General features: G+C 37.6%; 1 protein-coding gene across 2 annotated transcripts in view; it reads right to left on the reverse strand.

Moving 5' to 3' along the window:
* MCC (MCC regulator of WNT signaling pathway) overlaps nt 1-26,930 on the reverse strand; it is a 187,776-nt gene that overhangs the window by 60,337 nt on the left and 100,509 nt on the right. For both annotated transcript variants that reach the window (XM_015652946.3, XM_015652950.3), the window contains one exon: nt 6,444-6,557. In XM_015652946.3, coding sequence (XP_015508432.1) covers nt 6,444-6,557 — 114 coding nt within the window. The remainder of the gene's footprint in view (nt 1-6,443; nt 6,558-26,930) is intronic.

Raw genomic sequence — 26,930 nt, forward strand, 5'->3', positions numbered from 1 at the left:
TTTTTCTACACATCAAACCAACAGTGCCTTTGCAAGAGAAAAGGACAGACACACAACACTAACAGGTACATGCATGTTGGTAGTTTACAATATTTGATGAACTGACAGACTATGCAGTGTACTTTTATTATTTTTTTCCTAAAGAGAAGTTGCCATTTCTGCTTGAGAAAAACCCCACTATTTGCAACTCCAATAGTTATATCACCTTTGAATCCTAGGATCTTCCCAATGTGGTCTGAATTAGAACAAATTCTATTGCAGAAACCACATTATTATAAAGGAATCACAGTTTGAGGTTATAACTTCTTCTCTAGTGTAAGTACTTGTTTTTACTAATGTTTATAGATAATACAGCATATTTTTATTATATTGGTACTCTCCAATAAAATGCTTATGATTCGAACAATTAAAGAGCTACATGACTGCTTGTTTTTTACATATATCACAAAATCCTTCCTTTCCCTTCCCACAGTATTTTAAATACAGCCTCTCTGGCTTACTCTTCACACCAGCACACACTCTATTTAAATTACAGCAAACCATTACAAACCACTGCAATTACATGTCAGCACTGCATGCTGACTGAAATTTTGCTTGGTAGTGGCTGGCAAGAGTTTGTTTTTTAATATTTTGCTTCTGACCCCCTTCAGTCAAGCCTCCTTGCAATCACACAATGCCGAGTACTACACTGTCAAAAAAAGAAAACTCACAAGCCACTTAACAGTATAAAACCCACGCTCCTTAATTGAAGAGCTGCAATGTAAAATCCTGTATAAGGACCAAAATTGATAGTAATATCAGAGGTCCTCCAAAATGGCTGAATCAAACTGTTTTTTTTTCAAATCAAGTAAATACTCTCTATACAAGCTAACTCCCTAAATCCTTTCTACTACAAATAATAATAACATACCCAAAGTAGTAGATGTGCCAGAATTTTCATAATTTGCTCTCTTATTTTTTGGCCACTTACATTCACAGCTTGAGAACATCATCTACATAAAAGATTGCTTGAAAATTAAAATTTACAATAAGCTTCAATAACATTTTTATTTATTCCACAATTTTTAACTTCCATGAATATGTACACTTAAGAGTAGCCCAGACATCAGAGTACCCTTCCACAACTTACAACAAAAGAATTTCTACCTTCAGCTGTAGTAAGAAAAATCACTTTCATCTACACTAAGAGAAACAGATCAGATCATCACACTGCAAAGTAAAGTAAAGGAACACATTTCAGAAGACAGGTAATGTTCACCTGGCTTATGAGACTTCATGTTGGCAACTGATATAGCTGTACATGTACATTATGATGACTCTTTATTGTACCATCATTCTACAGCTTATTTCTCACATTTCCACATCTTAACATTGTATCCTTCTGAAGAACTACCATGGCTTTCAAAGTGCAGAAATAACCAGAGAAAATGTTTCACAAAAGCTTTAGAGCAGATTTAGGGACAATAAAGGCTCACTTCTTCAGCCTTTCTAAATCTGAATTTCTTCTGACACATATATATGCCCACAAATGCTACCTCAGCATTATCCAGGTCAATCTATTATGGGCACTGGTGATCTTTTTAGCTTTTAAACCAAAGGGATGTTTCATATTGAGTGTATAATGATTGTTTCCAGACAATAAATAAAACCCCATCACAACAATTTTTGTCTTTCTAAGCTATACACTGAAAAGATATATGGACTTTTGCTAATGGGTCTCAGCCACATTACAACCTGACTTCTGTTTTCTCCAGACATTTCTCAGTCACCATTTTTCAGATAACATCACTGGACAAATGTACTTTGTGAATAACCAGCAGTCTGGCTAATATATGACAATAGCTTCACATTTGATTTTTTTTAAAAAGAGCTCTTGAATCATCTTAGGTAAAAGCAATTGGAAAAGGCCAAAAGGAAGCCTCTGTAAATGACAGGCCATGATGCTAAGGACGGCTCTGTCTTGGAGGTGGGGATCAGAACTACATCTCTGAAGTTCTGGACAGCCAGGACAAGACTCAAGTGAAAATGGCAAAAGCATCCAAGCAATGGAAACCTGGTTCAGCATGCATCCCAACATGTAGCAGTGGGAAATTCTTCTGGTTATTCAGGACTGCTCTTTATTATGGAATATTCATCTGAAAACTTAAAAAGGGAAAGGAACAAATGCATGTTTTTCTACCTACTGCTGAATTTTTTCTCTGGGATACCCTGGTTGTTCACCATCCTCCTTAGTTTCGTTATGTTTTGAGTCTCAGAACAGCAATCTGATACCAGTTGCTACTTCTTTCCAAGGTGTACACGTCAGCTCTTAAAATTTATTTGCATGTCAGTTACACAATAAGTACCTTATACCCTTTCCCTCATCTCTCTTCCAGCCTCATATTTAAGAGCTCCAGCTCTCACCCTAAGTTGAAAACTCTTGGTTGTTTTTTGGTACAGATTAGAAAGGTTATTTCATTTATAATAAGAACTAACAATGGTTAGAAACACCATTATCTGATCTCTTGATGCTGGGAAACAGCAAGAAGTGTATGAGGGAGAAGGATGATAAGCAAAAACATTTTAATTCAAACCTACTGTCTGAACAAGTGATTCTATTGCCTATTAATGTACACAAATTCCTAGTGAAAGAAACACTAACAACGTGCTAAATTATGTTAATCTTTATATTAAATTTGCAGTGTTCAATCAGAGGACAAAAAAAGAAGAACTGCTAGCAGCAATGCTCATTAAGAGATGTACCAGTGCCCCAGGCCCTACAGAGACAAACACTGGTTGTGGTGTTGTTCACCAAGAATACAAGTCATCACCTGAACAAGCCACAGTGATAAACCTGTCTAACAGGATTACAGAAGCTAAAAATCTTTGCTCAACTAATGCAGTGTTTTAATTTGAGAGGAGTGGCAGATTTAACAGTGGCAATCCATTAATCTAAATTTAAGTATGAAAACAAGTCTATAGTGCTAAATCCTCCATCATAAAAGCATGCATGGTCAGAATTAATTATTCTGTGGTATGTCCTGTGTGTACTTAATGTGGAAGATGAGTACCAGCACACAGATAATCCATGTCAGATAAGGACATCACACAACAGAACAAGTAATTTCAATGTTCTTCTGAACACCATGCATTTCTATTTCAAGTTTCTCTATTAAATGAGAACCTGAACCCTTCCTGTGAAGTTCACATGTTCTTACATGTCTACAGAGAATGTTGTTTCTGTTCTTATATATCTACAGTGTTGATTTTATTCTTGTATGAAATTCTGCTGTTCCTCCCTATATTCTGAATAATCAAGAGGATGGCAAAGGATTATTACTGCAGTAGTGAGACTTACTGCTGTGACACAGGATCCAGAACAATGCAGCACATTCTTTGTCTAGAGCTATTATAAAAATCCAAAATAACAATGACTAAGCACAAAGAATGAGAAAGCAGGACAAGATTGTGAAAGGAGATGAAATTATAAGAAAAATATAGCAAGTGAATTATCTATTCTTGTTGTACTTGCAGAAACATTCAGCATGTTATTAAATCCCATGCTCAATCACAGAACTGCAGAACTCTATGTCACAGGATGTTGGAAATGCCAAGAATGTAGATGGATTAGAAAGAAGATTATATAAATCCATGGAGGATAGGACTATAGAGGACTATAAAATGTGATGTGGCCTCCTGCTCACAGATGCTGGCAGAAAGGTGGGGGATATGAAGGAGAACAATTCTCTGTGCTCATTTCTTATGCTCTCCCTTCAGACTCACACTGTTTATCACTTACCAAAGCCAAGATACTGTGTCACACAGAGCCAGTAGAAAGCACTACAATTCTTAAAATCACAGAAAGATTTTTGGAAGAAGACAGTTGTGGCTGACCAGTGTTTTACAACAAATTTCATTCAAGAGATCACTTTATTGCCAAATTGTATGCTGATAAAAACACAAAGAAATCTGCTATGTTACTGAAATAATAGAAGCACGCAGAGAAATGCTGTATCTGGTCTCCACCAGCTGCAGATTTGGAAGTGAGTATGCTACAACAACCACTAATCAATTACATCACTTCACAAAATCTTAAGCCCAGGCTGTCCAACTAGCTTTCTTCACCGTTTGTCATCTATTACTTGAATTGTGGTTCACCAAATCAACTCCACTCTGCAAATCATTAATCCTTTCTTCCAAATGCCTCATGAAATGATGGGAAAGGTATTACCAAAAATGCGTTTTAACAGCTATTTGTTCCAGAGAGCATTTACCACACCAGCTAAAATGAAACATGTGCTTTGTAACTACAGTCCAGATGCAGAATAGAGATTCAACACTGACCCACTAGCATCTGAGTATGGTTATGCAGAACCTCAAACACCTCCTATCTAATTTGTGCCTTCTGAACCTCTGATTCACATTAGACAGAGACTGCAGAGGAAAGAATAATGAACAAATCTATGTGGAGTGGGAAGCAAAGTTAAAAAAATTATGTAAGTGGCACATGTAATTGGAAAAGACAAAGTGCAGTGGTTTTACCAGTCTATGTCTCCATACTTAAACACTGCCAACACACTGAATATATGACTTGTGTTTGTTTAATGATTTAAATTCCTTAAGAAAGATCTGTATTTTATTTAATGCATACTAAATTTTATCCTCTTGAAGGCTTTAGAAAAAAATAAAGTGCAAAGAGATAAATCATTTAACTTTTATATAAAACTGTTCATTAAAAAACTCTTTTTTTTACCTGAAATCTAGCTATCAGCTTTCCTTTCAGACATTCCAGTTGTGTGCTCTTCACAGGTCAGGAGGCAGTGATCTCTGTGTTCACATGTCTCAATATCAAGTCAAAACCCCCAGCATTACAAACTGAGCGCAATGTACGCACTCGTAATTGGTAACCAATTACCAATCAAAGAAAACACCAAACAATCTTGTGCTAACAGAGTACATGTTAATTGGTATTAAGGACTGATCCTTAATCCTAGGTGTCATCAGTGTGTATTCTGTATTATATGGGAGCACCTACAAAGCACTCTTCACTGGCTGAGAGATAATAAATGTATTTTTAAATAAAGACACAGAAATAAAAATAAAACACTAACAAAAACCTGATTAGCATCAGACCCTCCAGAGTAATAAATAACAACAATAAATCAGTGCAATCATGCAGAATGATCATTTGGATACAGTGAATCTGTCTGAGAGTTTAACAACTGACAAATGCAGCCTCATATCAAACTATAAGCCAGAAGAGGACTCTATCCCAAGAATGCCACAGAAATTAGAAAAGGCTCTCCGGATTATAGCTGATAAACCATGTTAATTCCCAGCGTGGCTCTGGCTCACATATCGAGGGGAATAAAGACATGAAAGTGATTTCATTTCTGAATGTTACATTGATGGTCTGCAATAACAGTATCACTTACAAGCCCATAAATCTTAAAGGCAGCTGAAAAAAACATTAGGGAATGCAGGCAAAGGCCAAAATAAGGGAGGACTGAAGCAAGAGCCTGAAAATTGAGACTGCTTAAGCACTTCTATATTTGGCTTGAATTTAAGTCACAAAGATGAAAGGCCTCATCAAAATCCACTAAATACTGAAAACTTTAAATCTGCAAAATCACAGAATGGCAATGGATGACAGGGACCACTGGAACTTACTCACTCAGTCCCTTACCCAACCTACGACCAGGTCCAGATGTCTGAGTAGTTAGAACATTGGAGATTCTGCAACATCTCTGAGCAACAAGTAAGGTGCCATACTTCACAATAAAAATGCTTTGATTGTCTCTCTCCAAGTATTTTTAATTAGTTTTTGAAGTGTTAACTTATAAAAGCTATTTGATATAATGGCTGTATCTGAAAACAAATATATTTTTGCAGAAGTGAGAAATATTAAAAACAGTAGTTTGTCGTTCCTTGCTTGCATTTGCCTCTATCTAAGAGCTATGAAAGCATCAGAGTTCCAACCTATTCTTATTTAACCCCTTGACGTTGCACTGGCTGTGTTTTCCACAATTCCACAGTTCCAACTGGCCTACTGGAAGCTAGACTGAAATCACAAGTAATTTCTCACATAACATCAAAGCATGAAAATTGGCAATAACTTCTGCTCAGTGTTAATTTGTGCTACATTTAAATGTGACCCAGGAATGCAAGGCTCTGCAACCAGTGCAATCCACTGAGAGCAACCTGTAATTCTTATATTCTACAATAATTCAAAGCACTAGTTGCTTATATGGACTTCAAAACAAAATGTATCTAATTGATTTTTAGGGTTTTTTTTAGAAGAATGTCTTCAACACATAAAAGGTATAACAAGTGGTAACTATGCATCTTGCAGTCTTAAAATTCTTTTGACTTGTGACATTGTTGGTATTTTATCCTCTCTCTGAGGAACAAGGACTGCACAAAACCAAGGACCATCTTCAGAATTTTGAAATACTATTGCTCACCTGTGCTTTTGCCAATTTCTTTTCCAACAGGTCACGCTCCTTTTCTGTTTGTTGTAGACGCTTATTAAGCTCCACAATGTCTCCCTTTAATGAAGCCAGGGCTGCTAAATGAAGCTGGAAGACAAAAAGGAAAGAAACAAATTAACCAATTCACAAGCCATTTATCATTGGAGAAGAGATAGTATAATTTAGCAGCTGGATTTCTGTAGTAGTCAATAGGAATTTCAGTAGAACAAAGTCTAAAAGAAATCCACATACAACTAACAATTAACTAATAATTTTAACACAGTATCTTTCTTTCCTGGCAGCACACACATTCCTTCACCATGTCTTTTATATGGAAAAATGCAATGAGGAATAACTCAGCTAAAAATGCACAGATTAGTTCTAACTCCAGTTCATTAAGACATACCCTGAGTCTTGCACTATAAAACCTTACATTATATGTTGACTAATATTTACATTATAGAATGAGGTGTACCACGGTTTGATGCCTTGAGACACATAGAGGTTATCAGTTTGGTGAAAGTGGATAGCTCCATGCAAAGGATTTGGTTTTATTTTGCAACTAGCACTTAATCCACTGCGAGTTACTCTTCTGCAGTTGTTCTCCCACGCCAGTGAGTTTCAGTGATTCTTATCTACTAACCCACACATGAAGAACTGTTTTCCTTTCTGCAGCAGATCCTTTTGATGAAAGATATTTTCTACACTTAGCTAGCATGATAGCACGTGGAAATATATATCAGGCTAGGATAACTCACAACATTGAAATTAGGTTAGCTACACAACTTAGAAACCAAGAACAGTTTTTAAAAGAATTTTAGTTCTTACCATTCTCTACTTGCCCTTAAATATCCCATTCATCGTTTCACTAAAGGCATCTGCCACAATTCAACACTAAGTATTGACAACTGCAACTGGAAAGTCCAGGAGGAGAACTAGCCACTAGCCCTGAAGTCTTTCTTTGTAGTAGTAAAGAAAGAGCTTCAAGTTATACTGGGTATGAAAACAGAAGTGACCTTTCACACCAGACCAAGCAACAGAGTAAACACTGCTCTGCTGCCAAGATTCAGGCTGAAATACAAACTCTTCTTCTAATCCTCCACCCACTTTCAATCCCTCAATCTGATATTCCATTGGGTGCATCACCTAAAAGTAATTTTTTGTGTTTCATTTATAATGAATCAGCTAGTGAGCCCTATTTTGCTATAAATTCTACCTTTATAATACTGGAAGACAGCAAAACCATAGCTGTTTTCCCATACTGATGTGTGAAAGCACCTGCCTGACAGCAGAGAGACAAGATCATTTGGAAACCGCTCCTTCACATACGGTATTCCTATTGTTAATGAAAAAAATCCTGCCTTCAAGACACAGAAGATAATTTTAAAACAGTATTTGGATGTGAATTCTGCCTTTTTAAATGCTGTTTAACTAGTTATTCCCTGGGCATCCTAACTCGTGAGTTCAGTCGGCAGGATTTTTACTACATCAACTACAAAAATACCTTACACACATGCAGTGATTTTTTCAGTACAAATATACACATGCACTATTATATGCTGCAGAACATTTAGGATTCTCAGGCAGCCTCATTTTTCATGTAAAAATGCAGTAATATCAGGCTTGCTATGGGCATATCCTATACAGCTTCTATAAAGTATGTACACTGAAACCTCTTAATAAACCCAGAAACATCCTGAATACCTTTAAGCATTTTTGGCCTTCAGCAGAAGGCCTTCCTTCCTACCACAGGAAACTATGCACTGATTTTACAATGTAGAGAAGAAAGAACCAGACCGATTGTAGCAATCTGTTCATAACTTGCTTCCTATTTTCAGGAAAGCTGGTGAATTTTTAAGCCACTGTTTCATCTTATTCCCGTAACAGTGTGGAATCGTTGCAATGAAGCTCACAAATTTCTTCATCAGAATGTGCATCCTTCACCACAGCTTTCAAATAGTACATGAAAAATGGCTACAATTCTCCAAACTGAATAAAACAATGATACATAGTCAAGCATCGTTCCCTTTCATACACTGTAATTAAATGATCACTAGCTGTGTTTTAAATTAAGTACAAGTCTAATAATGCCCATACACATGGCCTTGTAATATAAAAGGACATCATTAATTTGAAAATCTCAATGAAAAGCAACTTGTTCTCTAAACAGTGAAACCAGCGAGGCAGACTTCCAATGGATTTGTCTTTGTCCTCTTCACCCTCTGCAATCAGCTCAGCCGTTCTTCACATCCCCTAGCACACTGCAAGCTAATAAACAACATCAATTGTGCCTGGTTTTACTGCAACACTGCCTGGCCTGGCAGCCTCTGCCAAAAATGGGTATCCAATATGTGAGTTACATCCACCTCTGTTCAATACAGAGTCTCTCTTCTTCAAGTAACCAAAGGATGGCTTTATTGACAAGGTAAGCTTGTTGCATCTTTTACCATCCAAAATTACCCTTCCATTAATTGTTTCAGTTTCCAAGTGCTAACAAAAGAGTAAATTTAGGAAAAAAAAAGGAAATTTACTGTAAGGGCAGCCTAGACACGAGGAAGTTATCATAATAGAGGAGGGCTGCTTGTGATACTCTAGTTTGATGTGCAAGTGATGCCTCCAGCCACTACTGCAATACTAAGGTTAACACAGCCAGTATAACTGTGTATTCATGGCAGTCAAGCTCTCATTTCCAATTAATTAAAAAAGTGTTTCAAGCTATTGCTGCACTTTCCCTTAAGGTGTAAATGTTCCCACAGACCATGCTTCCCAGCGTCCTTGTTTATCACAAGGCAGCAAGTGGGAACTGGAATATGATCTTTGGATGTTGCTGTAACTTAAAAAAGGAAATATCTGAGCAAAGAGCTACAGTCTATGCAGAATCATTCTGGGTGGGTGAAAAATAAAGTTCATGTTCAGAAGTCAAGTTTAATAATCCAAACTACTGAAGTGGGAAAGACTCCATTTACAAATCTCAATCAGTAAGTCAAACCACAATTTTAACTCTGCAGCACTGAACCACTACAGGATTGTGACAAGTGAGAGAACAGGGGTAGCCACACAGCATAGTGGTTTTTTTCTCTCCTCAGCAAACAATGACAGATAAGGCAGAGTCACTATGACAAACATTCATGCCATATATTTATAGTTAAAGGCGAGCTGCCTCTTAATGATGCAAGATTATCAAACAGACCAAAAACTCAGTGTGCAAAATTAATACAGACAGCACAAAGATTTCTGCTTGTAGAAGACATTGGACAAAACCTTTAAGCAACAGACTGCACAGAGATCTACTTCATACAGAGAAAACAATCAATTGACAAAGTCTGTGTTGTTCATAAACAATTTATATATATATATATATTGTATATAAATATATATAAATATATAAATATATAAATATAATTGTTTATATTGATCCAATACATCTACTCAAATTCCATCAAGAAAGAAGCCATTGTTGTGATGCTGAGGCATCTGAACTGTCCAACAGGACACATAGGGTCAACATGTGAGAACAAAGATATAAAGGATCAGACTAGCCAATCAATTTGCATCTCTAACATCATCCAAGTATAAATAAAAAAATAATTACCTATCTTAACTTAGAAGCTACAATTCCTTGAGCTTTTATTGCAGCAACAACTGTGGGTTGCTTAATGAAACATATACACCCTACATGCTATACCTAATATTATCCTGTCAGGCTTTACTAAATTAAATACACAAAAACAATTAGTTATTATTATTATTATGTATTATTATTATAAAATAACAAACTGCATAGTATGCATTTGTTAAAATGCAAACCAATATACAGTTAAGTTTTGAAAGGTACTATAATTATAAGAACAAGTTTAGGAAAAGCAACATCCTGACCTCTGATCAAGCCTCCTTTATGAATGCAGTTTCTTCCTCATTATCCATCTGCTTCTACAAGCATTTCGTACAATACTGCAGACATGATAACTGATGCCTGTTTTGCACTATGTTTGAAGACTGCTTTTGGTGCTGTGAAATATTTTATGCAGGAATTAGGAACAACATTTTTGGGCACTTCTGAAGAGTTTTGTGGGAAACAAACACAGAAGTGGATGGGATAGTAAGATGAACTGAATGCCAAGGAAGCAGGTGACTGCTGTACTGTTGTACACACTGCTAGAAGTGTTCTGAGGCCAAGAACAAAACAAGCGAAAGACATAAAGGAAGTGAAGGATGGCACTGAAAAAATGATAAGGTTAAAGCCCTGAAAAGCACTAAAATTACTATTACACTCAGCATTTTTCCCAGCCGTTGTGAAATGTGATCCTCACCACTAAATCTGATCCACATTTTTCATTCCCTTAGCCTGGAACCAGACTAATTAAACCATATTGCTAAAGCCAGCTGTACTCACCACACGTCTGCTATTTTCAACAGAGAAATTACCAAAAGGACATATACATGTAATTCTCTGTGAAATTAAAATGCTAATCTTATCTTTTTCCGCTTGTTTTCTGTATTCTTCAGCTACAGTACTGCTGCACACCAGTTTGGGAAATGATGTTCAGAAAGGTAACCTCTGACATAGCCAGGGAGACATAAAATCATACTAAACTATATACCAACACAAAGCAGCCAAACACCAAAAGATCAGTTTATTTGTTCTGTGTGTGTCTCTTCTGTGGCTCATCTGTTAAGCCCTGCCATGGGAGAAGGATCAAAGATGGGCCAGGGTGATGTGTCCATGAAGCTCAGGAAGAATGCGGCTGGCTGGGACTAAGCACAGCTGTTGCAAAAAAAGCTGACTTCATCTCAACAGTAAGAGGACCTGAGGGTCAGTTTTGATTTAGATAAACAACTATCAACAGCTGAAAAAATCAGTTGGAGTGTATTTCTCCCCAAGCTCATTAACAGTGGGAATGTCTCCCTGAGTTAGCCAGGCCAGCGTGGGGTGTTACACATGGCTCAGCCCAAAATAAACTATAAAAACATAATCAACTGACAGCATTTCAAAGCCAGCGATGAGCTTGAGCCAGTTTCAATTCACACATTTACTCCTGGCAAGGCCAGAGATGCCCAGGGTGGTGGTGGTGATTACATCACAGAGAGGCTGGAAACCACAATGGTGGCTGTGTGATTGAGCTGTGCAATTGATCTCCTCTGCTGTGTTTGACTTGTATCTGTATTGTGTTCTCACTGCGTTTTGTGTCATGATGCTAAAACAGAAATCCTATGTCTCATCAACTGTCTTCAAATTTTTTTATTATTGATTTTATTTTAATAAATAAAAATGTTTTATTTATTTTCAAAACTGGCATTTTGCACAGTTTAGTGTAAATATTTCACAACAAAGACATTTTCTGTGTATTGCAAGAACATAGTTTAATGACAGGAAGTGTACATAAAAAATCTGATTAAATATTAAGAATCTTGCCTCTCCTCTGAAAACTTTCCAATGCTTTCATTATCAAATTACACTGGACATTATGCTGGCTTTGAAAACCCAAGCTGCTTTGTAACATGAGAGATGGTAAGTGTAGAGGACAGCATGGAAAATACAAGTTAGAACTCCAGCTAACAGCGCAGAAAGGGAAAATGTGTATCCATTGTACATTCTGACACCTTTCTTCTTCAAGGGAAAGAGAGATTGCAGTCAAGAAATTAAACGGTTGGTAGTGTAAGTTCATAATGAAAAACACATCTGAAGACAAAATAAAACCTTTACCAATCTTAGGGCTGTGGCTGTGCTGTGGATTGCTAACTTTCATAAATAGCATTACAGAACAGTATCAGGGCTGGTCCAGGGAAAGCACAGACACAACTGGCACTTATCTGCTTAGGTGAATGAGAACCTTTCATGCTAAGGCATGGTAAATATACTGAAAACATGAACAAGGTCCAGAGGAAAAAATTACAGGTAACAGTAAGTGTGAAAGAAATCACAGCACTGCTTCACAGAACCAGGAAAAAAAAAAACCCAAACAAAATTAAAAAAAAAAAAGGCTCAAAATCTTTCTAAGAGAGAAGTTAAAAGATACGAAACTCATGTTACAGACATTTGCTGTAGATAAAACACCAAGGCGTTGTCAAGTGTACATTTTATCAGAAGCACAGATCAGCACTACTTGCAAACAACACTTAGTTAAAGTGACTGCTATTAAATGTGTAGCTACTTTCAACCATTTTTCTTCTCTGTCCTACACAATTTTCATCCCATCTTCTCCTAGCCATGACTCATAAAAGGTGCATTTTTTATGGTTCAAGTGATGAAATAAATGTAATCAAACTCAGTTTCTGTGAATTTACTGACAAAATGGAAGGGAAAAACAAAAAACCAACCATATCCCAGAAGCAGTGATATGACAGATCAATATTCCCCTGACACTTTCAGCTGTATGATCTCTAGAGAACAGCCCTGAAATACCACAGTCAACAGCCCTGTAAGGAACTACCCAAGGCACACTCAAACTAACTAAAATAGTGGTACCACTGAGTTGCTGGATATGCCTACAAAAACACCCTAAAACTTTGTCTGGAACAATTGTTACATGCTAATAAAAAGCCTACACATTTTCAAAGTGACATACAAAATGGACATTTTGTGACTGTGCTTCTGAGGCAACTGTCATATTAAACATTACACAGTTACTTCATATGCTTGTGCAATACTGAACAAATAATGTGCCAACATTAGCCAGGATGGAGCCATTCAAATTCTAGAAAAACAAAGACCAAATTTTTGTAAGACACAGTTTTAATCTGAAAAATCTGCAGAAGATGTTTTCAATCTGTTTGTATTATTTATAAATAATTTCAACTGAAGTTGCTTAGGGTTTTTTTTAAACTAAAAATTAACATTAGCAGGCACTTGTGAATATTTCTATTTCTTAAAACAAACAAAAAACTACTCCAACTAAATAAAAGCAAAAAAAATGTTCCATAAAGAAAATACACCAGAGATTGTTTAAAAAATACTCAGAAGAGGTAAACTAATGCTTTTCTGGTGAGAAGAATTAGTTTTAAAATGTATTGAAGGAAAAAACAAAAAAATCATGGAAAATTTTCCTTTGAAAAATTAATCTGGCAATTCACACTTGATGAATGGACCATGATGCTAATTGCACTTCTAAGTATGCCCAAGGCCTAGACTAATGGCTCTACTTCTATTAAAGCAGATATTTACAGTATAATTGAATAGAAAATTTCAGGTGACATGAGAAGAAAAGCTAAATACTGAGACCTAAAAATAACAAAAAGAGGCAAACACCTGAATCCTGGAACTGCAGAAAACAACTACAGATTGGAAAATTAACTTGTTTAGGACTCTTGACATTCCCTGTGGCACTGCAGGGCAGCTCACATGTCCACACCGATGGCCTCAGAACTGGCATTTACACTGCGCAGGAATGGTCAGCCTCGCTTTTTTACCTTCCAGAGGAGGAACCTGCAGCTATTTCCACTCCCAGTGAGGGAGCAAAGCAAGTGTAACGCAGGGTATGAAAATGGGATTGTGGGGAGACTAAGCTTGGAGCAAAATACTGTCTTCATTTCTCAACATACTGTCTGCAATCACAGCCTTTCTTTAACTAAAAATATTTTTTAAAAAAAAAATTACCACAAAATGATGACCTAGGAAGGGTCCTAACTAGGTCCTAGGTCCAGTCTTAAAAAGATTTTATCCCCTGCAGTGAACTAACTTAGCATTCTTACCTGCCTTACACTTACCCTCAACATAATTTAAGTAAGGCAAATTATCTCTTTATCACTGCACCAATGGAAAGAGGAACAGACTTACTTTTTCCTATCTCCTTGTCTGCCCAAAAACCCCAGAGAAAATTAACTGAGGAGAAAAACAGCAAGGTTCAGTGCAGGTCCTTTTCCCTTGAAATCTCAGGATGCCAAACTCCTTTTCTCTGTTGTACAGTTTCTTGAGGTGATGGGCACACTATTTCCCCCTAAGGAACGAAAGGAGTGGAAAACTAATCCCAAGAATGCACCTCACTCAATCCTTTGCATTTAGCATTATGGTGACCCACAGTCCAGTGCTGGCTGTAACGTTCCAGACAGGGTGTAAGCTCATCCACATTGGACTGTTTACCAAGAGCTCTACCATTTTCTGTAAAAACCTAACTTGCTCCTTCAGCCTCATTTTTCTGACAATAATCCAGATCTTTCAAAGCAGAGATCACCATTCAAAAACCACTCAAACATTAAACACTACTTGTTATGCTAATTTAATCATAATTTACTAAAGCATCCCATGGTTCTTGAGTTCTTTCCAAAAACTATCTGAAAATAAATTCAGATTTTCAAAGATTGGACTGTGGAATAGCAATAAAGCTGTACTTTCAATGATACAAAGGATCTCTGTCTCCAGAATTACCCACGTGATCTTCCGTCACCATAAATTTAGAGAAATAAGATCTGTATTGCCAGGACAAATCAGAACTTTGTTTCTACTTTAAATCATAAAAAAACCCCAAAAACAACTCAATCCAGAAAACAAACAAAAAACCCCACCAAATGCTCTATGATGTACTAGTCCAATTGTTTGAAACTCACAGAAAGAAAACATCTCTCCAGCTTTCCTTAGTCAGCTTATGCCCTAAAGAGCTTTATGTTAGAATGCCCATTATGTAACTTCCAAAAGTACAGCTCTAAAATGATTTTTAGAAGCAGCTAATCAACTTTGGAGCTCCCAGATGTGACAGCAAAATTCCCTGGGTGTGCATGTACTTGCTTAACAAAACACATTCAGCACAGTTCTTAATTATTTCACCTTCCCAAGGTCAGCTGCACCTCTGAGACCTTCATATCCCTCCTCCCCATTCCTTTAAGCTCCAGCCAGAAGCCGCTCCATCTTCCTTCTTCAGATGGGCCACTCCTTCCAGGAGCCCCAGCATCCCTAAGGGCACCCAACACTCAAAGCTTCTCCAGGGTGAAAAAGTGGAAAAGAAGTTGAGGTCTTCAGTGACCTCCCAGTCTACAGCAAAGTAGTGGTTTTTAAAGTGCTTTTAGAAAGAAAATATACTATAGGGGTTACATGGTTTTAAGTACCAACCACGCCTGGCTGTAAATCTCAGACTGGTCTATGCTATATTCCCAGGTCAATGTCTCACTAATGCAAGTCAATTCTTAGCACAAGCAACTGTCTCCTACACCAGAACTTGCCATTTTATACAGAGGTCAGTTCTTTTGCCCAGTAATCTTCACAGACCAACCAAATCTGGATGCATAACTTCTCCAAGGACAGTTACTTTATTTAGATTTAATACAACTCCTAAGCAGGAAACTATAACTTCAGTTGCTGCAGGAATTTTCCAAAATTTCCCTCTAGCTCCATGCCATAAACCTTTGTGTGAGTTATCTTTGAGTATTTCTCTTATAAGAAACACCCAGTACATTCTGGCATTTTCAATCACAAGTCCTGAATTTTTCACTGCCTTCTCTTTCTTATTACCTGGTCAATACATCAGGGAGAAGCTGACTAATTTTACTGAAAGCTTTGCAAATGGATGGCAAACTGCAGGAGCAGTTAGCATTATTTCCTGCTGGGGTTTTCCGTTGCACTGGATGTTGTTATTATTCAAATTATAATTTTAACAAATTGGATACAAAACAATTACTGTTGCAAAATACAGCCCCAATAAGGCTCTGAGATGAATCATCTCTAGGAGTGAGAGATTATACATGTTACAAAGAAGTGAGTATGTCAACAGTTACTACAACAGGGATAGAGGAGTTTGTTTACAACATAAAAAGCTAAAAAAAGCACGTGCTTATCTGGATTTTAGTACATCAGTAAGTTTTTTATATTTATATAAAGATTCTTAATGAAAGTATGCTGAATAAAGAAAAGTCTCAAGCACAATTGTTCTATGCTCTATCTGATTAAACTGCTGCCCCTTTCTTAAAACAGTCCATATCCCTATTCAACTAAGTTCTTGCTCTCAACAGCATAAATTTTTTGATCTAAATCTCTTACCTGAAGGATTACACTTGAAACATCTTCTTCTATCTGGTAAAGCATGAAAACACAATTTGCATTACCGAAAATCACTAGAGGGAATTTTTTCCCCTCCAAGAAAAAAGCAGTGTCAGAGAACCAAGAAACTGAAAACGCCCTCCACTGCCTTTTATCCTCCAACTGATACCAATTATTTGAATGTTCATATCTAGTGCTAGCCACCAGAAAACCTTATGCAAGATTCCTGCATGATGCCTCAAACTTCATTCTGCGAGCAATTACCTTTGGAATGACGCAAACAGCACAAAGATATGGCATTCATGAAGCAGAGCTGTTAAAAAAAACCCAGTTGCAAGAATATATTTTCTTTTCCAGTCATAAACTTACACTTTAGGCAACAGAACCTCCAGTGCACATACTAAGAAGCTGAAAATAAACATTGATACATGTTTGTGCATTTTTATGCAATTTATTATCAATTGCACTAACACAGATAAATCTCCACAGCTAGCAGACTCTAAGGTGGTTACTGAATAAGCATTTGTATAGATAATTTTTTCGTATTTCAGTAACACTTGAATATATTACTCCATACAGGAGTAGTAATTTGGTTTTTTTTGTCGTGCACTGGACTAACAACCCAACATGGTACCTCTGTAGCATCAGTTGACAGCATTGCTGAAAAAGTATGAAGGCACTTGAGCAAAATCTATTTAGCAGGCTTCTCCCAATATAAAAGCAAGTAGCTGCAAAATTTGCAGAGAATCAAGTGTCTGTAGCATGACAAAACCAAGCTAAAGCATTTGAGTTAATTGGTGACAGCAATTTGTTAAGATGGGATCAAAAGTAATTCAGAGACATAGACAGTAATTATGAACTTGAAGCTACTCTGTGTTGGTGAATGTAGTGGTTAGAATTTCATCCCAGTTCAAAACTCTGTCTGCAAAACTCACGGGAAGAAAAAAGGTGTCTGGAAAACTCTTGTACAAGATTAAACGTTTTTCTCTTAACCTCTTCTCCCACAATGACCTCCTTTTCTTTCTGTTTTTACTGTAAGTTCAGATACAGAGGCTTGACAGATGAAGTTCAGTTTTTCTTCGGAAGTGAGGATGTCTTTACGTTATTTTCAACTGGTATTAAAAATATTCTCTTGTTCATCAAGAAGAAGTGTACAACAATTTTCTTAAATGTCAAAAATTTCTGCAAATGAAAAGCCATTTTCTAACCACACTATTTCATATTTGGGTTAATTTTATATAAATTTTATATAAATTTATATAAATTTCCCCCTGCAATTTTTCTGCAAAAGAATAAAAGTGAAGATTCAAATGTGTCTATCAGACAACTAATCTTCTACTTGTATATACTCATACTCAAAATTTAATTTCACTTACTGAAATTACAGATGCTTATAATTATCAAACTTGAAAACTTCAGTCACACAAAAAACCAGCATTTGCTCTAATATTTTGAGATTAATTTACATAGCATTCCCAGTATTATGTGTCTGTCTCTACCAAGCCCAAGGCAGATTCACTCCTTATCTTGAACTCTGAATGCTAAACACAGCCCTGTATTTCACCCATGGAATCCTATTAAATAAACAGGAGTTTCATAGATATTTATGAGTCCAGAGCATGGCTCCATGGAAAGTGCACATCCCCTGAGACTGTTGTTCTCTCCTTGAGTGCAATTTTCTTTCCTTTAAATCATCAAATAATAACAAAAAAGCATTACTAATTCTCTAAGGAAGTCAGCACAGAAAGTTGCTTCTACAGCATTTTGATAAAATACATTTTTTATGTTTATATCACACAAATGGACATATGAAAAGAAGGAAATCAGGGGTCATGACAAGACAAAATTTGTAATTTAAAGGCACTGTATGTGTCACACATTCCACTTAACACTTCAAAATATCTGCATCCTTCTTATGACCACTTTCACTAGCATTCACCCAAACAAAAAGATTCTCTGCGAGTGTGACATATAAAGACATATAAAGAGCTTTCAAGCAGTAACTGGCACAGCTGTAAATCTACATAAGGCTCTACAAATAAATCTTGTGCTCTCTGCTGCCGATATAGAAACATTAATCTTAACAGGAACACAATGCCGTACCTCTTTATCTGTTTAAAGCAGGGCAAATACTTTACTCATGTTAATTGTCCTGACAGAAAAGCATCAGAACTGCATTATTCCATTTAACACATGGCTTATTTTTCACCCCTGAACTGCACATATGCCAAAAAATTTGCTGATTCCAAAGTTACTAAGCTATTTTGTATTAATTTTTCATAAAAATCGTACCTCATTCACACAGCAATCTTGTTTGAATCTTTATACAGCATGTGGCATATTGCTCACATAATCGGTAGAATGAAAGTGGAAGTTACTTTTTTCATTTTTTATGGCTTTACCAACTGTGTAACAGAATATGTCACAGTTTAGGTGAAGAGTTACATTGGTACATTTTTTTTCATTCAATTTCATTTACGTTCTCAACAATTGCTTCTGTGAGCTCTAAAATCTTGACATATCAAGAAAAATTATCTTAATGTAATTTTAAGAATGAAAAAGTAATCACTCTAATATAACTGAAGACACATCAGTGAGGAAAAAAAAAAATCAGTTCTCCCATCTTAAAGCAGATTCCAGTGTCAAAGAGCACACTAAAGAAGTGCTGTATCAGATCAGACCACTGGATGCTGGCTGACAGTCCAGCATCCTGCCTCTGAAAGGGGCAAATCAGAGAGAAGTTGAAGAAAACATGATGAACTAAGTACACATTTGTAAAGCTTCTCTGATATTACTTTGCATGTTCTGCACCTCAAGGATAACTTTGTCCCTTTTGATCTTCATATCACTTGTGAATTTATAATGCTCTCTCAAAACATATACTCCTTTCTCTTCCTTTTCCTGAAGCTAACATGCCCTAATCTATTTAACAGGACAAGCTCTTCCACTTTTGATCCTCCCTGGTGCCTTTCTTGGGACCGCTTTGGTTTTACATTTCTGGTGCTCAACACATCACAGCCTTGGGGGGCAGTGCCTGGCTGCACAGCCGGCCACACTGATTTTTTGCTGTCAGCAACCTCAGTCCATGCATATATTACATCACTGATTTCACTACATTAACAATCTAGCCTGAACATAAGCTATCCTTATGTTCTCAAGTATTTCTCCTGGGTATACTCCATGTCTCTCTGTGCTTTGAAAATTTCAAAGTTGGTAGTCCTCCCCATCAACCCCACCTCAGGTAACTGTATCAATTGCAGGGAAAAATGCAGGTCTTCAGGAGAAAGCAGTGCTAAGGGCATTAGAAGTTCCTCCTCCATGAAGTGGGCAGGCTGCATGTTCAGCTAAAACATTTCTGCGGGTTTATAGTGCATGAATGCTGGCAACAGCTGCTGGTATGCAAGTAGGAACACAAGACATGTCTGTGCACGCAAGAGGGGTGTATGAAAGAAGGCAGCTTTCAAGTGATGACATCACGGCATGTAGCAGAGATGGCAATTACCCAAATTATTCATATTCTACAGAGTTGTGGGTAACTTAACTCTTGAGCAGGTAACTTCAGTGAAGCAAACCCCTACTTTCATATTCATATTTTGACAAATACAATCAGAAGCATGCACTTGTGGTGAAGCACTGCCACATACATCCAGTATCCATCCTGAGTAACACCCCCACACCTTCCAACAGAGCCCATCTAGTTAAGCTTGCATTCACACAGCTATGCTGTTTCAATATCCAAGTTATACCTACACTGTACCATGCTGACTTAGTTGTAAGCCTTGGTGTTCCCAGAGGGAGGTCAAGGGCTTGCAGGTGGCTGCAGCAGCTCCTCCAGTCTGTAATTCCAACCCGAACTCTCCCTCCACTCCTGCCTGTTGTGATTTCTTTCCTCTCCCGAGGGTCCCGACATAAGATACTTTTACATGCACTTTTTTTTCCTGGATTGTTTATTCCCTTCCCCACATACCATTCTTCTCCTGTTCCCTCCCTTCACCGAAGCTGCCAGCAACACGCTAGAGCCTACAGTGCAGCAGCTGTTTCCATACAGCCCTGTGTCCCTCTTGAGGATGGAATTAGCGCCTCACTAACCCTCTCCCTCCTGCTGTTACGCATCGATGCAGCTATTTAACTAAGTGCAGGGAGCAATTAGTAGCGTCTCTGTTTGCAGTCGCCATCCCTACCTCCTTCAGCTGCAATGCTGAGTATGCAGCAGCATACTCAGCTGCCACAGGTAGCTAAGCCTCAGAACATAACAGCTCAGGGTTTCTAGAAATTAAGGTCGATAAACAGATATTTTAAAAGAGACTGTGTGACAGGGATCAGATTTACAACAGCAAGGGTCAAGTTTTAATACAAGTTATTGCTGGGAAAAAGAAGACACTTTACAAAGTAACCTGTTATTTCTTTATGGTTTTGTGTTTGATTTGTTGATGGGTTTTTTAACCTGCTCAATATAGTGGAATTCTTTATGACGTTTCTTGTGCACCTACCAGCTCCATGTGCCAGAGTATTTGGGAATATGTATTGAAAAACAAACTTTAAAAATCAAAATGGTGAGATAAAACAGTTTTTTAGAAGTGGTAGTTATAGAAAATTCACATTGGTTGTTTTCTATTTTTACATTGCAGTAAGAAGGTGAGTGTTCCTCCTCCTCCCTGCCATAGTCCCCAGCTGTCTCAGTCCATTTTCAAGTATTTTGCCCTACTATTTTGAATCTACACAAGAAGATATTGATGACTTCCTTTCACAGACAGCTACTTGGCCTCAGGCATCTCATCTAAGTCTCTGAGGTTAAATTTGTCATTAGATGTACCCAGACCACAATTTACACAAAACTATTATTAACCTAGCTTGAAACCAAGTGCCCAGTGAAGTACGGGCAGCAAAACTGGAAGTGGCTACCTGGGCAGAAGCAGCAATGCCTCACTGCCTGCAAACCTGACCCTGACAGCCAAACACATTCCTCTTCCTGCTCTCCCCAAACTCCTGGGAACAGCAACACAAGTGTTCTGTGCTTGGTACAAGGCTTGCTGTCCTAGAAACAGACCTTCCCAATCACTATTTTGTTTACTCTTCCTCTAACCTCACCAGAGGCCCTACTACTTCCATGCTGGAGGAAATCTGACTGCAGAACCTGGGACTCACAGAACAAACCCTTGGCACCGCACAGCTGATTCTGTAACATACGCTTAATTGTTAATTAAAATGTTTATTCCTTAAGAGAACCTAGGACTTCAGTCCTAACTTAGGACTGAAGTTAGGGCTCTTCTAGCCATGTAGATGTTGACATTTCTGAGGGGGTCAGGGCTGGGGAGCAAACTAAGAAAGCAGTTTTCTTTTGAAGGAAGGATCCCTCCCCTCCCTACCTCGTGATCTGAAGTTACTGCTCCAGTCACAACTCAAGGTCACTCACTGAGCATATCTCAAAGCATTCTGCAAAATACTCTTTGCAGTCTCAGCAACTGGAGGGGTAAAAGAACTACAGATGCCACCATGAATTTGCTTTCTTGAGTCACACAATGGGGTATCTTTCTGCCAATTTGACTGTGCTAACATCACTGTAAAGCAATCTGATCAGGAGGAATCCAAATGTCCACTAAAACAAAGAGTAAAAAATAAAATTGGACCTGATCCAGAAAATGAGGGAAGTAATTTATTTTCTTGTCTTGTTCTAAGATTCCAGAACCAGAAAGTTTATGTGAAAGCCTGCGCCAATTTGAATGAAAACATACTGATACACACTGTATATTTTAGAGTAAAAAGGTGTCAGCCTCTCCCAGAACATGCTTTGAAAGAGCTAAATCTGGTCTGAAGACAGAAAGTTCATAATGAATATATTCCATAAAACTACCACAGTGGAGACAAGACTCAGTCCTACTGTTCCCTTCCACTTCAACGCAATTTTAAACACAAACACATAACTGCATGTATAATGTGGTTCAGCTGCCTAGGATATGTAAATTTTAGTATAATTTTTTAAATTATAAATTTAACATACTATATATCCACATCCAGTCAAATTTAAGTGTAGGTATTTCTGGAAGGAAAGGATGTGAGGGACAGAAAGGGAAGAAATGTTTCCTGAGATTGTGTGCACCAGCTATATGAGATTCCCACATTTATATTCTCAAATAACTCCAGTAAAGTATTTCTGTAAGTGCAATTTGTGCTCTTTAATCCTGTTACCAAGATTTCCCATTTCCCCAGTCTCAACAGAGAACCAGAGAAATTTATAATCTGCTTCTCTGAGCTCTGATCACGCACATGCAAACTCAAAAACCTCCATTCAAGTTCCATTTATAAATGTATAATGAGACTGAAACAGTCCCCATTGCACCAGCAGAACATCACACAATCTCCTCAGGTGCCGTGGGTCAAAACTGGATTTGTATTAACCTGGTTAAGATATTTTGCTGAGGTCAGTTCCACTGCCCAGCAAAAGCATGAGATTCAGAATAAGTGTGCAAGACTGCAACATGGGGGATACCATAGGGCACCCCTATCTTTCTAATCTTTCTGTCAATCCACATTCAGACTACAATATATCCCAGTTTGGGCTGCTGTTAGAAAACAGAGCAGGGATGCTCATGTCTTGTGACTAGCCAAGTTTCTGAGCCACAGTGGTCCAAAGTCTCTGCCAATGAGAGGTTTGTATCACTGATTTTACAGCCTTCCTTGCAATTAATTCCACCAGAAGCTCAGAGCTGGTTGTATAATTCAGTGCTACACACCACCCACACTCTGGAATCATCAATTCTGCCTTCCCTTCCTTTTCATATGATACCAGCCTGTGTACCTAGAGACACATGTTGTAGGGCTTACATCTGCTTCCCTTGTAGTCACCCCCAACTTTTCCCAAATGTTGTGACTGCAGGCTGTGTGGAGTTGGTCAGTAAACGGTGCTGTGAATAGACAGCCCTGCTTTGAACTAAAATACTTGAGTTTCCTGAGATTTGAGTTAGCTGCTTTTCTTAAGTAAGGATATTACGGCTTTTCTAATTAATAGCAAATGTTCCATTACATTACAAAATAAGAAAACAAGACAGAGATCTGGAAAAGAATTCAAGGACACTATAAACCAGATGTCTCTAGGCAAGACCATTACACTTATACATAAACATCTCTCTGTACAACTTATACACATTTTTGCAATGTTACCAACTCAACAGTTCCAGTGCTATTCTATATCCCAGAACTACACACTGCATGAGATACAAAGGCAACACAATCAGCCAAGGGAAAACCTGGGTTTGTTTTACATACTTAGCTATGGACAAGTTTGAGCTGCCAACAAAAATTATGGAAACTGTGAGAATCAACCACTCTCTGTCTGTTCAACCCACTTCTCAGCCATGGGAAGAATGAAGGCAGATGGGAACACCCCAGCCCTTTAAAATCCCAACAGGCCTTACACATTGCAGCTTAATTTTATCTGAGCTGATTCTGGGTTACTAATCCTCACACACGGGACAGAGCTGTTTCTCCCACCAGTCTGAATGATCCACTTTGAAACTATTACATCTTCCTCCTCCATACTCCCCACAGGTAAATGGAAGACTCTTCCATGCCTAGTGTAACAGAATCATACTATGCCATTTCAAACAATTAAAAAAAAGCCTATTACATGGACAGAGGTTTAAAAAGAATAGTCCTCAATGACCTTTTACTGAAGTCTCTCACCCAGATAAAACAAAGTGACATCATAGCTTAACAGAATTAGGTTACTTACAGAATTAGGCTAAAACAAACCAAAGAATCCTCCACCCCAAACAATAACAAAACTCAAATTATTTCAAACTCTCAGAATTCAAATAACACCAACAATAGCAAAACATTGAAAAATTCCTGTAGCACGCTGAAGGAAAGATTTGGGAGGCTCATTACTATCAACACTTACAAATCAAAGCCTGAAAACACCACATGCTACTGTTTAAGGATCCTTGGGACTTCCTAAGCAGAGTGAGAATGTAAAACTACTAATACTTTAAAAATCATGGAGTGAAAAGTAAGGTACCACATAAACACTTCACACAAGTGGATAATGGTATTTCTTTCCACAGATAACAGTAAATGGGATTGTTTGTTGTTTTTTTTTCCCCCCAAACATCAGACAGAAACGGCAGGCCTGACACTGGAAACCAGATGTTTCATTTCTCAGAGCCGTGGTCTTATCACCCAACCATCTTGACCCCAGTGAATTTTATGAATGTATTTTGGTGGACACACCCTAAGGTTAACTCTGCTTACTATTCTATTCTATGTGGATGCATTATACACTACAGTAGCGATATAAAAAATAGTAGTTTTAGAAACTAATAAAACTCTAAAATATTTCTGGTTTTTTTAATCAAAAGTGAGGTGACATTGCCAGTTTTCTGGTGGCAATTCATTTTTTATATTAGGACAACAGGAATTAGAAAGCTTGTTTTGAAACAGTAATTGAGAAGAGACATTTCATTCACATAAAACCACAAATGCACTAGTGATTTTATCTTTGTGAAGCAAACCACAGAGGGAATGAAAGAAAAGCTTTTATTGTACTGCAATGAATACGGAAATGATTTTTTTACCTGTTGTAGACATTAAAATTTAGTAACACTGTTCCGGAAAATGTGTAGTAGGTATTAAAGCCAAGATATTTTAATCTGTCTTCACTGAATATAGGAACAAGAAGAACTTATGCAGCCTACCACCACTGCCAGAAACCAACAAATAAAGCTTTATAGATCATCATTCCATACCTTAAAATATTTTCATGCAGCAGATTTAAGGCAAAGGAGAAAGTAAACTAAAAAGTAACAGAGATATATACAAGCTACACTGAGCACTAGTGTCCAGAAGTGTACATAAAAGGGAGTTGTACATTATTTATAGTTAAGAAAGCAGGACCTCAGATGGGAATTGAAATATTAGATATAGCTTATTTTAGTTCAAACTTGTTCACATTCTATAGAAACCATGCCCTGAAGTCATTTCAGAACATCCTATTTTCTTCTATAAATTTATCACAGTAATGTGCTCCACTATCAGACATCACGGAAACACCAGCCCAACTGACAAACAGAATTCTTACCCTCATTTTCAAAGGTGACCAAATTAGTTCTTTACAAAGAACTTACAAATTGATAGATACATCTGTCAGTGTACATGAGAGGCATGTTTGGAAATGCAGCTTTTATTTTAAACAACTAGAGAACTAGAGGTAATCCAGCATACCTAATGTGTTTAACCAGGGAAGCAAACCCTGAGACATGAAGGATCAGGAGTGGCGAATCTGAAAGGTCTGGATTGGTGTAAGGCTGATGAATGCTCCAGAACCACGAAATGACTCAGGCTGGATGGCTGATCCTGTGCTCAAAGTAGAATCAATGTTGCTTAGGACTTTTTGCACAGCTGGGTCTTGAAAACCTCCATTGATGGAGACTGGATGTGGTAACTACAGAATATATCCCAGTTAAATAAAAGCTCCAACTGTCTCAGGAATATTTAATTTCAAATTTAATTAACTTACAGTCAGACATATACAATGACACAATGGCAGTAAGCAAAAATGCCACTAAGCTGGGCAGAGGCATTAACTGGTGAGGCCCACCTTACCTAACTTCAATGCCTATAGAAAGGAACTAAATTGGACTAATGACATCCACAAGTAAGAGTAAACAGGCCGGTGCTGGAAAGATCAGTGAAGAATGAGAAACAGTACAGAAGTTTTACAAAGACGGTTTGGAAATTAAAGTGATTTTGGTAGAAGGCCAGGTAATACAAGATGGGATGATACTACATTGAAAGTGAGTTATAGTGCAGCAGGGCCCTGAGGGAGGCACAGAGGGAAACTGAAGCAGCAGGAGAAGGAACTGTGCATTTATAGAAGGAGTCATGTTTGGGAGTCAATAAGATGACAGGTCTTGTCTGCAGCTCAGGTAAGAAATCATCTGTAATAATCCACTCAGTCCTGAGAAATGGAATTATCAAGCAGAGAATGAGATACTGAGGGAAATTCAGGAAAGTACAATAGGCGGCACAAAGCCACTGACCAGACTGTTTTGTGTGACTATCTACCTACTCTCAAGTGCTTTGTTCATCACTACAGATTTGTACACTTGTGAGGCATGTGAAGTTCAGACAAATAACCTGGTTAAGTGGCAGGGAGCATGAGCAGCTAATTCCAGGGTATGAACCCTGTGTAGAAATGCATTTGGGATAGCAAGAACTTTAATAAAGGAGAGCAAGAAAAGAAAGTGTATTATGATTTTTTTCTGAGTATTGTCTGAGATTTTTTTCTGAGATTGTGTTCATTTCAACAATCTCCCAAGAGACATTTCTGAGTTTCCATAATCTAAGACATGTTCGAGAGCTGCAAAGGTTCTGAAAAACTAAGCAGTAGTAGTAAACAAAGATATACATAAGGTACATGAAGCCACTAGTGTTAGGACCAAAAGAGAGAGATCCTGCTCTAACCGCAACATTCAAGCGAATAATCTCTGCACCAATACTGTTCCATGAAAACCTGTCATGGA

The sequence above is a fragment of the Parus major genome, chromosome Z, assembly GCF_001522545.3.
Source record: "Parus major isolate Abel chromosome Z, Parus_major1.1, whole genome shotgun sequence".
Classification (NCBI taxonomy): domain Eukaryota; kingdom Metazoa; phylum Chordata; class Aves; order Passeriformes; family Paridae; genus Parus; species Parus major.